Below are 13,367 nucleotides of genomic sequence, written 5' to 3' on the forward strand. Positions count from 1 at the left end.
TGGTGTTTAAGCGCATGTCCTTAAGTCATATTCAAATTGCAGTTTCTAAATGTCGGGTTGTAGCACATGGGAACTTAACGATAGTTTGCGCAGAGATTTATAAAATTATGTACTACAAGGCATTCGAAGGAAAGAAATTTTGGACTTTATGTATCGTGACTATCCACAGTATACATGGAGCATCCGTACTTTAGACAGAAGGTTACGAAAATCTGAGATATATTATATTGACATGGTAAATACAACTGTGGAAGTTGTCAGAAGCGTGGTAAAAAAGGAATTAGATGGTCCTGGTAGACAATTAGGGTACAGGGCGTTATGGCAAAAAATCCGTCAGAAATACGCAATGAAGATACCAAGGGATGCAATACACAACATTATGTACGAAATAGACCCAGAAATGTTTAACGAAAGATGGCCAGGTACCAAGAAGGAAAGAAAACGAAAGAACTTTATCAGCAATGAACCGAGCTGGGTATTATCGTTGGATGGCCATGACAAGCTTATGGAACACCAAAATTTGACATTTCCCTTAGCTATTTATGGCTGTATGGATACAGCTAGCAGAAAACATTTATGGTTGCGCATATGGAACACCAATTCAAAACCTGAGCTTATTGGTAGGTGGTACCGTGAACACTTATTAAATGCAGAATTGTACCCGCTTATTTGAGAATTGACAAAGGCATCGAGGCAGGAGTTATGGCCACAATGCAGGCTTATTTACGGCGTAACCATGACGACTTAGACAACTCAACAGACAGTGTTATATATGGACCTTCTACATCTAACCAAGTAAGAACTATACTTTTATCCTCTTGGCTTAATTTGTAATAAACTTCTAAAAAATCTGTGCCTGTTTCTAATAGATCGAGAGATGGTGGCGAGAATTACATGAATGCTTAGAGAAGTACTTCAAGGAAGGCTTGTATTGGTTAAAAGAGAACAATCATTATGACCCTAATAGCAAACATGATAGGTAAAGATATAAATATGAGAAAGGAAAAACAACCAGTTAAAAATCTTTAAGCTCTACAATAAATATTAACACAATGCAACAATAAAGAATATGCAAAATATATAAATAAAATCTTTTTTTCTCAAATAAATACTAACAATAAAAAAAGTTAAAAGTGTTAAAATCAACATACTTTTCTTTCCAGAAATCTCTTGAAATATATCATGATACCCTTAATGCAGCAACAGTTGGATGAATACTGTATGGAATTCTCACCGCATTCGCAAACAAAAAGATCAATTATTGCCTGATGGCTTGCCGGATCATATTTTTGCCTTTCCAGAAAGATATGGTTTGCCCAACTGTGGTATAAATTACATGTTTTAAAAATTTTAAATATCTTTCTATGTTTATAATATCAAAAACTAAATTTTAGGTTTTCAGTTGTCAGAAAAGGTGCTAGAAGACGTTGCTGGTTTGTCTGTAGTCTTTCAAAATGAACACAACTACATATCTGACAACTTAGTAAGAAAATTTGAGGCTATTGTAAAGCACTGTTTTGATGCTTAAGAGTATGTAAAAATGTATCTTTTTTTAAAAGACAATATAGGTGACAAGTGAAAAAGTGGTATTATTATACTTAGTATGTGTTAAATTTTTGTTAAAACTACAAAATCAAAGATTTTAATAAATAAGAAAATATTTACACTAAAAATGCATTGGAAATATCTACACTAAAAATCCTATCTAACAATTAAAGGTTACGAGGTGGCAATTCAGCCAAAAAACAGTATTTGTTGCACGTGTGTTGTTTCTTTGGCCACGGTTGACAAATTTCCAGAACAAAACAATAGTTTATTGCTTTTGTCAAAAGAGCCTGCAGTTGTTGCAATTTCTGGATCATATAATTTAAAGCCACACTCCTGTATATCAACCAAAACTAATGTTCCATTGGTATTAACAAAAGAAAAATGGACTAAACATTCCGCCATGGTTTGTGCTTCAACATCACGATTTTGGCAAATAGTACCATCGTTGTTAACATCTGTTGTTAACATCAACAAAATCTCCATCAATAAATTCCTCAATTGTCACAGGCTCATTATTTAGGGTTCCATATGAAACGTTGTTGTAGCTCAAACAATTTCCTTTGTATTCCTTACTCTGAAGTAACATTTGTAACTGCAACGCAAAATTTTGTGCTAGGGAATGCATCTGGACCGACGTTTTGGCATGCTCCTCTGGTATATCATCAACTAGTTCTAATTCATCAAAAGTTTTTGCAAATACTTTTTTACAACAAATACTGTTTCACCCTCTAATCTATGACGTTTTGCTTTGTATGCTTCACGGAATGCACCATTTGAAAATGGACTTTCATCAACGTAATAGCTTATGTCGCTACCTTTTCCCCATTCCATGTCGCTTAATTTAAAATCAGTAACATGGATCATTTGAGCTTGCTTCAACAGCTTTTACAAGTTTGCCTAGTTTCAACATTTGCGACACTGGTAAACTTTTTGGACATGTTGATATCTTTAAGTTTGGATTTAATAAAGAGGATGATGGCCCTGATGTATGCACTGCTCCACTTTTATTATAACGGGAATATACGCTGACACTTACACTGAAGGAGAAAAAAAGTCATGTTCAGGCTTTATAAACCGAATATGTATCAATTTTATTGATGGTAAACGGTCCATTTTGGAACATGAAGGGCCACAATCACTGCTTAATACATCACAAGTCATCCAAATCGGTAATCTTGATGCAAAGGGTTTATTGCATGCAGGTTTGTTCTCGATCGTTACTTCATCATATTCAAAAGGCACGAATTCTTGAGGACCAGTGCGTTTATATTTTTTCACCTTTCCGGAAGGCTCCCCTTCAAGTGGCTGCACTACTAATTCTTGGGAATTAAGAATTTTTGCTCCGAATTGGTCTGATCCTTTATCTTTTGTTTTGTCGTTTCTTTTAGGGAACTTTTGAATCCATTTTAATTTCATTTTTTTGTTAAAAACTTCCCATCGTTGCTTTTTTTCATTTCTCCTTTTCCCGCCATTTTATTTTATTAATCTTTTGTCGCATGGGGTTCTAAAAGTTATAGCTTTAAATATCAAAACATTGACAGCTCTCATCCATACGAAGAATTTAATTAAATTTTAGTTTGCAAAGTGTATATTTTTAAACATAATTTGTTTTTAAAACTATATTTCAACAAGAATAAAATATGTTTAAAATTAAAAAGCGATATAAATTTATTTCTGAAGTAAAGAAGTATTGCGTGGCAGCTCTCGGCCACCATAGATATCTCTCTGTCGTGCACGATTTTACTCGACTTAGTAAATAACTCTGTTGTAAGTTTCTTTAAAGTTTTAAGTTGTATTTTCTTTTTCGTAACTTCGTTCGACATGATAAGTAGATAACGTTTCAAAAACAACGTATAAACCACAAATAACAACTAACGATAGTTTTCGACGATAACTAGAAATCAATCCGGCTCAGTGGACCATGAGATGGTAACCTTAGATAAGATAATAAATATTTTGCGTGCTATCGTTGAAAATAGTTTCTTGAACTGTAAGCTCTTGTACGGCATGGCATTAAAAAAAAATGTGCGCATGTGCAAAATATATACAGAAATAAAACAAAACTAACACATAAAACGGCACACAGTGGTTGTGCTTTTTGTCTTTTGTTGTCCTGTGTTGTATATTGTTATGTGTTGGAGTTGAATTATGTCTATTGTTGAAATGGCTCTGTTGTTGTCTGGTGCCTGTAGGAGATCTGTGGTGTGGCATATGTGATCTCTCGCGGCTTTAATGTGTAGTGTGTGGATAGTTATTGTTAGTATTTTGTTGCTCAGTCAGTTTAATCTTTTTTGTCATGTCAGGTCGAATTATTGTTGTGGTAGCTGGAGTTTGTTGTCCTGTGTTTTTTGTTACGTGTGATTTCGATCTTGGAGAGGATGGTGATCGTTTAGGTTGTTGTGAGGAATTTATGGTTACATGATTTTCTTTTAGTTTTTCAGTTATATTTGGGCTAGATAGGCTGTTTGTCAATGTGTCTATATTCTGTCTACATATGTTTGTGTTTTGTGATACTCCAGCATTAGTTGTGTGGATGCGTTATGTAATATGTCATTCCATATGGTCATTTTCGTATGCCGGTGCAAGTTGCACTGTAAGTCCTTCAGGTACCAGGTCAATACATTTAGTTAAGGTTGAGGTTTTAACTTGGTTAATGTGAAAGAGATTGAACATGTAAGTGTGTGAAAGTGGTGTACAGTCAGTAATAGAGGTGGCAGCCTGTTTGTTTTAAGCAGGTGTAGTACCTACTTCAGAAGCTGGTAGCTATACTAAGGAACTCTTTTTCAGTTGAAGAATCACTTGTCAAAGCAGAGTTGCTTTCCCCTAGTGTAACTGTAGAACTCCCCCCTCCTCCTCAAGAGATCATCTTTCTCTGATGGATTTAGAGGTGGGAGCTTGTCGGTGGGAGTGCGAAATTGGGACACATGGTGGAGGGTCCTAACTTGAAAAAAGCAGCATACGCTTTATTGCTTTGCCAACGCATGGGCTGAAGAGATTATCCTCCTTATCTTCCGGTCATTCTTCCCAAACTTGAATTTCAGGATCACGAGGTAAACGATAATATTTTAACGGCTCCGAATTTTTAACTTGAAGTTGTTAAAGCACAGGGCAGATGATAAAACCATTTGGTCATCGTTTCTTGCGCTTATTGAACAAGATACAAATTTTGAAACAACTACTACAGTAACAGCTTGCATTTGCAGTGTTTACTTTGAGAAAAAGCTATTATGTTTTTTTTTTTCGCGGCAAAGCTTGATTCATTCCTCGCGACTTGAATTTGACTAATATAAGCCCGAGTTACTCGTATGCTTATCGAAATAAAGTAACTTTTATCTTTACCTATGGCCACAAATTAGCGTCATCAAAAAAAGCACAAGCTCCAATAAGGTCAAATATGCTGTGTATCGTTCTGTTTGTTTACTATATTCTCTGTGCATTATTTTTTCTTATTTTACAATGTTTTTGCAACAAATAGTGGTGTTTGTGCTTTAATTTTTAAATTAAGGTGTAGAAGTTTAATAGTTATATCACGATACATTTAATTCACATGTAGTTTGAACAGTTGGCAGTCAAAAATAAGATTAACTCCTTGGACTAAAACAAATGTTTAGGATTGCCAGTGTTTGGATTACATGGTTTAAGTTTTATTATGGTGTATCAAGTTTTAACATTTTTCCTTGTATGTAGTTTTTTATTGTAGACGTTGTAGTTTGTGATTTCTAAAATAAACCGTGTCAAAAAAAAGTTTTTTCATTTATGTCTGTTTTTTTTCCCGAGTTTTCCAGATTCCCGGGTCCTAGGAAGTTAAATTCTAAGTTCGGTTTAAACAAAACCCTAATTTACACACATATATTGTGCCATTTTTAAATTTCTGTCATTGATTTGAAGAAACCTTACAAACGTTATAGTAAAGCTATTGGCGACACTCAAAAATAGAAGTCGGTAAAGAAAACCTATAAAAAACCTATAAAACACTTAATTTATTTCACAAGCCTTTCCTTAAAAGCAGTCCCACCACCGACCTCAGTATTTATGCTTATTTTTTTATAAATCTAAATCTGCATATACGCCTATAAACGTTGTGCCTATAAAAAAAAAACATTGTCGCAACTCGCCCAAAGATTTTCGTTTTTGCGTTTGATACGTGTGCTGGCGTGAAAGAAGTAGTTTCTAAGTAGTCAATTGTACGGCGAATTCGCCGATAAAATTTATTTAAGCATGTGCATTATGTTTTGATTTTGCTTCGAAAAGTTTGCTTTGCCGAAAAGTAGAAACATTTTTTTACTTTACAGGGACGAAACGTTTCGCTGTAAACTTTTAAACCAATCAGAACGCAATCGTAAGATGTTTATTCGTTACAAGGAAAAATTCCAAATATTATTCGTCAATGTCAAGATTATTTGGTCAACCTCGTCCCCAGGGGTCTTGCCTTTTTGACATCGGAGCTGTTAATTGGACTTATTAGGACCCTGGTTATTTTAGTTGCATCCAAAATCGTAAGCAAGTAAACTGAAAATAATACTTCACTGTATAAGGTTAGTCATGATTTAGACAATTATCAAATCAGTTTTTATATCGAATAAATAAAAATAGTAGATATTGGAGGAATTATCAGGGTCGTCCTAGTTAGCGGTCCTTGAATTATCGCATTTCTGGAAGCAGTAAAGGGGATTTTCACGAAGCGAATTAAGTCCTTTAAATAAAGAGCGGCGAAGTGTATTTTAATTTATTCACATAATTTATATTTATTCACATTCTATATTATAATGCCCGTATACGTCTGTCCGTCCGTCCGTCCGTCTGTCTGTCACGCAAAATGGTAGCTTATGATGAATGGTAGCTTATGATGACTGCAATGACTTCGAACATGGCGGACGTTTTTCCGCTAACGGTTAATTGGAAATGTGAAACAAAGCAGTAAATGTGAAGTTTTTGTTCGTGACTAAACGTATTAAGTAGATTAACTTTGCCGCGAAATTACTGGTACTTGTTATGGCCACTTTAAATCGACCGCTAGTGAATAACGAATCGAATCGAAATTCAAACGCAAATGGCAGTTCCGCGCAACCAATTCAATTGGCGACATCTTCTACATCATTCAGATGCAACTCATGTAATACGAGAACTTTTACCACATATAAAGGTTTGAATATATTCATCTTAGAACATGTTTACGAAAAACAAATGAAGCGACAATTACAACCTCTTCAAGCCAACCAGCTGCCGAACGAATTATTCCAACAACTGTAGTAAATGAAAATTTTTATTGGAAGAACATTCCAGGGTCAAAATTTACGCATGATTTAGACTATACATATGAAAGAATAGTTTATTGGAAAAAGAATTTGTTTTTACTACCTTCTGGTGCGGCTGGAAAATCGTTTATTCGAGAAATGACACGTCTTATAAATCTTTGGATCGACGATTCGCCGATGAAACCTATTTCGTTAAAAGCACTTCATGTAATGCCTTCACTGTTGTTACAAAAACCCAGCAAGAAGTCGAAATCAAAAGACCATACAAAAGCTTTAGAACGGCGCTTGACACTATGGGAGAATGGCGAATTGTTAAAACTTTTTGATGAAGCTGTCGCTATTCAGGAAAGACTTCAACCACCAAATCCGAAAAGTGATATTTCATCTATTTCGAAAAAGTTTCGATTGTTCATGCAGAAGGGAAATATCAACAGTGCTTTGCGATTATTAACTGACAACATGATGCAAGGTATCCTTCCACTTAACGACGAGACATTATTATTATTGGAACAAAAACATCCAGATCAGGGGAATCTTAGCGAAGATACGTTAATAGATCAACCGTCACAGCGAATCCATGATATTGTTTTTGATATCATTGATGAAGACATGGTATTAAAAGCTGCCACATATACCAAAGGTGGTTCTGGTCCGTCAGGTTTGGATGCTGACGGATGGAGACGTATAATTTGCTCTTCCACATTTGGTACAACCAATACTGATCTACGTAAAGCCATAGCCGAGTTAACGAAGAAGATGTGTATTGAATCTATTCCAGAATCTGATAGATCTCCGCTTGAAGCTTTTGTTGCTTGCCGTTTAATACCGTTAAACAAAAATCCTGGTTTACGACCAATTGGTGTTGGTGAGGTGCTTCGTAAAATAGTTGGGAAGATTGTGATAAACATATCTAAAAATGACGTAATTAAAGCAGCAGGTTCGTTACAAGTTTGTGCTGGTCAAAATGCTGGTGTTGAAGCAGCCGTCCATGCGATGCATGACATTTTCGACAACGATGATACTGAGGCTGTTCTTCTAATCGATGCTGAGAATGCCTTTAACTCAATTAATAGAAAGGTAATGCTGCATAACATTTCGAAGTTATGCCCAATAATTGCTACGTTCATTAACAACTGTTATGCTGTGCCTGCACGTTTATTCGTGATAGGCGGAAAGGAGATTCTTTCGAGGGAAGGCACCACACAGGGCGATCCGACGTCGATGGCTGCGTATGCTATTGGAATCATACCATTGTTGAAAGCACTTTTCAACAATACACGTTCGAATGACCACACCCTTAAAGAGGTTGCATACGCTGACGATTTTACTGTTGCTGGAAAACTTTACGAAATTAAAGAATTTTGGTCGAAAATCGTTGACATCGGTCCGAAATACGGCTATTTCCCGAAGGCAACTAAATCCCATCTAATTGTGAAACAAGAGTATCTACTTAGTGCTGAGCAAATCTTTGCAGATTCAAATATTTTGGTAACATCGACTGGTCAACGTCATCTCGGTGCAGTCATTGGTAGTCAGTCTTACAAGATTGAATATGTTAATAACAAAGTTGCAAGTTTAGTTGAACAGCTAAAACTTCTATCAAAGATTGCTGAACTAGAACCTCAATCATCTTATTGTGCGTTTGTAACTGGTTTTAAAGCTAAATTGACATTTCTTCTCCGGACCGTTCCCGACATAAAAAAATTACTTCAACCGATAGAGACAGTCGTCAGAAACGAATTCATACCTGCGATAACTGGTGGTCATCTATGCTCCGAAAACGAAAGGCTTTTAATATCACTTCCCACACGACTTGGAGGATTGAATCTCACTATTTTTCCTGACGACGCACAAGTACAATTTAATAATTCGAGAGTGATCACAAAATGTCTTGTCGACTCTATCAAAAAGCAAGACATAGACGGTATCTACGATGTTGGAAAAACAAAAACTGCTAAAGCACAAGTTAGAACTTTAAAATTGGATATCCAGAAAGAGAATCTGGCCCTATGCAGAAATAACATGACGGTGAAGCAAGTTAAGGTAAACGACATCAACCAACAAAAAGGAGTCTCCAATTGGCTCAATGTATTGCCAATAACTGAGCAAGGTTTTTATCTCAACAAGCAAGAGTTTTGGGATGCTATGCGTCTACGCTACAATTGGAGCATTTCCAACTTACCCAGCAGTTGCGTTTGTGGAGCTCGATTTGACGTTGAACACAGCATGAAGTGTAAGATGGGTGGCTTTGTTACGAGACGTCAGAACGACATTCGTGACCTCACATCAAAGTTACTCAAAGATGTTTGTCATGACGTACAGTTAGAACCGAATTTGCTACCGCTGACTGGAGAACGTTTCGATTTAAAGAGTGTAAAAACCGGTGATGATTGTAGACCGGACATTCGTGCTCGTGATTTTTGGATAAACGGCCAACAGGCATTTTTTGACGTAAGGGTTTTCGACCCCACTGCCTCGAGGTACAACAACCAAACTTTACAGCAATCTTTCATTTCAAACGAGAACGAGAAGAAAAGAAATTACAATCGTAGAATTTTGAATGTTCATAATGGCAGTTTCACGCCGCTTATATTCTCAATTCACGGAAACATGGGTCGCGAATGCATCACTTTTTACAGTCGGCTTTCGGAAATGATAGCGGATAAGAAGAACATACCCATTTCAACTGCAGTCACACATATACGCACAAAACTTTCTTATGCTCTGTTGAGATCTGGTTTAATATGTTTAAGAGGTTCGAGAAGTTTATATAAAAAGTTCGATGTAGGAGATGATATTGTGGTTGATCATGAAATTTCAAAGTTGAACTGTTAAATCGTTAGCTAGGAATATGTTGTGTTATTGCGCCCCGCCGAAGGGGCGCACATTTAGTGGACCGCAGGTATATAGTGTTTGTTGCGCCCCGCCGAAGGGGCGCACATTTAGTGGACCGCGGGTATATAGTGTTTGTTTTATGTATGGGAGAAGTTTTTTTCTTACTCTCAACTTCGCGGGGGAACTTCGGCTCGAACATCCAACCTAGGTTTGATATAACACAACCTGTGTGTTTGGTACCATCAAGACAAAAATAACACTGATCGAGCAAAACTTATCTTGTCTCGGTTTCTTTGTTGTCTCTGAAGATTTGACTGCCATAAAAAATATTAATCGAGATTCTTTTGTTATGTTAATTTAAAGCTTTGTAATATTGTCTCGTTTAATATGCTTAAATGTCACTGCAGCCCACGTGAATTTATCTTCAAGAAAAGGTTTGTTTTTCTTTGTCCAAGTTGTTTCGAAACTTGTTAACAGTAAGTAGAAGGATTACTTATATTTTATATGAAATTAAACTCAGAACGGTTTATGGCGTTGATCCAAAGGCCGCAATTTATAAATGCATCACAATTTAAAGTCAATCAAGAACAGAACATTCCGTGTATAAAACTGCTTGCATTTTGTTGGTCTTCCCTTCCCGATGGTCTGGCTTGTCGTAATAGCTTTAATGATGTAGCTAGGGAGCTAAATACTTATTTTTAAATTCTTGCATTTTATAAGTTAATAGTCGTAAAACTACTCTCACTTGTACTACAGCTATCAAGCTAGAACTGCACAAAATAGTGCTTTCATTAGAGTCCCTTTTTTCAGAAGCAACAAAAAACTTTTATCCTGCCCTGTGTAATTTTATCAACGAGGGTGCTGATAATCCACATACACCGTAAAAAGTATAGGCGTTTTGGGTGAGTAAAATAACTTCTAAAGGAACCTTTGTGAGGCTGCTATCATGTATTCTTGCAGTCAGAATGTTCTCCTTCGTTGCTATCCGATGGAGAACAAAGTGGACTTTTCACGGTCAAACCTTCAAAGTAGCAACCTTACTTAAACAGAATTTACAAGTAAAACGTCGTTAAAATGTCGCAAAATGGCAAAAATTAAGCAGTATCTAAAACATATTAAAGATTTGACTAAAAAAAAAAAGAATTCCTTGAAAAATCCAGTATTGTATTTATGAAGATTTCACCACAAAAACATTAATTACGGCATTTGTACCCCATTTCATAATGGCTGCCCGTGATTGGTTGACACGAATCAGACCGCAAGAATATATATAAAAAGATATTTGTTGAATCATGAAAAAATATTGTTGTTCATTGCACGGAACAGTCAAGTTGAACTGATAAATTAACCAATAACATAACATAGTTAGCCCTTGCAGTACAACTAGACGCTACCCACAGTATGTTACAGGTTTCTTTGTTTTCTTCCCTTTTTTATGTTTTTTCTTGAAATTATAAATGATGTTGTTGATTTATCAAATCTGACAAATTTATTAATTGAGTGTCTACCCTTTTTTGTATCAACTTGTTCAATTCAGTTCGAAAACAATGACCAATCAATTTCCTCGATAATAAACAATCAAATTTGTAAAATTCAATAAATCGATTTCAACAAAATAAGTCCTGTATTGTCCACAGGTTTGAAAATCTTGTATCGCCTGCTTAATATTATACTTGTTTAACAATGATATCAAAGCCAGCTTGACTAAATTTATATATATATTTTTATTTATATAGTATACCTTTTGTGTATCACATGGCATTGATTTGTATCTTTTTAATAAATTCTAACTTTAAATCAGATAAGTAGACAATAATTAAACAACCTAGTATTAATTCAGTTCTGGTAAAATTGTATTCTTCTTTCTCAATTTTAAATATACTTTCTTTTTCAGATCATTTGTTATGAAACCATGCACCATCAGCAGTTTCGAAAAATCTTCAACGAGAGAAATTTTTTAAGGATTTTATTGGTAACTTAACAGAGTAATAATTCATTGAAATTGAAATTGTTCAGAAGTTATTATATATATTCGAATCGTGAAGTTCATACATAGCAATCCTGCATCCTGGAATTTTCGAGATCAGTTATAAAAAAATCCAGTTAAAGTTTTAACTATTGTTTTAGAATATATACTATATATATGTAAAAAAAAATTATTTTTTATTTATCAAGTTGTATTTTACGCAATAATAATTGAGAATTAGGATACTTATGATGTGTTTATATACCCCATTGTTCTCCGTTTTAAAGTCTACTTCAAATTTCAGAATCTTTTAGGCTAATGACGGAAATCTTCAAGTCGCAGGGCTTCTTATTTAAAAATTTTCCCCCGGGCAATAAGCTTATCACAAGCCTCTATGCAATTTCGTACTGCATTTCTATCATATTCGTCATATTTGGCGGAAAATGTTTCAGCAGAATAGCTTTCAGACACAATTTGTTATTACAGCACAAGAATTTTTGGAGTTTGGATAAGTCATATAATGTATGCGTAAGTCTTTTGAACGAATTTTAACCAAAAATCAAAAGCAATGATTACGTGAAATTACACAACAAGAAGGCTAGAGGCGTTTAAAGTGTACATATATTTAATCAAGATCTAACTTTATAGATAGAGCCTTAGCCAAATGTGAAAATAACGAAAATAATAAGTTCTAACACTGCAGTTTTTATAGATTTCAAACGTCCACCATTTTCCATTTTAATTTTAAATCCCGTTCTAAATTTGAATGTTTGAAATCGTTATTAATAATTCGGGGCGCATTAGTGGTAACTATGGCTAGTGTAGTAAATTAGTCCCTTGTAATCATATAATGTTCTAGTTATTGTTGTAAAATTAAAAATAAAAAAAAATGTAGCTTAGCTGCGCAATACGAGAAGCACGCAATGCGGTATAAAAAGGACGGGCGAACCCGTGGATTTTCCACGGCTAACGACTGGTTTGTTCAAAATTAAAAGCAGTATACAACTGACATTTTCACGCTACATGCGATCATCAGATATAAAATGGAAAAAAACACTCTGAAAAATGTTATATAAAAAACTTGCTAAAATACTTTAGGGAGGCTTACATACAATTATGTACAATAAAAGAGAATTAAATTTAGTCTGGATTTAATTAATTTTATTAATTAATTTAATTTATTCACATAAACTAAAATAATATTAAACCTAATTTTTCTCTATGTTTTTCTGCATCGACCAACAGCAACAACGTGGGGAACAAACTGTGTGGCTGTCCGAAAAAAACGTTGCTAAGAAATTAGAAAATAAGTCTTTTGATAATTCATCTGACTGCTATAGGTTGTATTTGTTTTATCTTGTGTAGCTAACATTCATTTATTTCTAGATGCGTTTTGGTTATATCTATCTATATAGTTTAGCTAGCTACCTATAGCTAGCTAGCCAGCTAGCTAGCTCCAATGATTAATCACATGTAGCAATATCCAGAAAGTAAAAAAAAAAACATATTAAAGGAGAATCATTTATATTCAAGAATTATAATTCATATTCAAGGAAATTTTTTTCATATTTTAGGCCAGAATATATAGCTACAGATTCACAACCTTGATTAGTTTTCGCATCCTTAATAATTTTCGCAACCTTGAATGATTTTTTTACAACCTTGGATGATTTTCTATATGGCTTGAATATAATGTCTACAATTATAAATGATGCATGCTTATTTGACATAATCGGCTATGACAATGACGATACAGTATTTGA

General features: G+C 34.8%; 1 protein-coding gene and 1 pseudogene across 1 annotated transcript; both read left to right on the forward strand.

The window, feature by feature from the left end:
- Window positions 1-103: 103 nt before the first annotated feature.
- LOC130612870 (uncharacterized) lies at window positions 104-2,245 on the forward strand (annotated as a pseudogene).
- Window positions 2,246-6,941: 4,696 nt separating this feature from the next.
- LOC130612872 (uncharacterized) lies at window positions 6,942-9,638 on the forward strand. The gene has a single exon (XM_057434211.1). It carries the CDS (start codon window positions 6,942-6,944, stop codon window positions 9,636-9,638), a length of 2,697 nt encoding a protein of 898 aa, XP_057290194.1.
- Window positions 9,639-13,367: the final 3,729 nt, after the last annotated feature.

The sequence above is a fragment of the Hydractinia symbiolongicarpus genome, chromosome 10, assembly GCF_029227915.1.
Source record: "Hydractinia symbiolongicarpus strain clone_291-10 chromosome 10, HSymV2.1, whole genome shotgun sequence".
Lineage (NCBI taxonomy): Eukaryota > Metazoa > Cnidaria > Hydrozoa > Anthoathecata > Hydractiniidae > Hydractinia > Hydractinia symbiolongicarpus.

What these genes read in the sequence shown, in the direction of transcription:
- LOC130612872 (XM_057434211.1), top strand. Translation starts at nt 6,942, where the DNA reads ATGACACGTCTTATAAATCTTTGGATCGACGATTCGCCGATGAAACCT.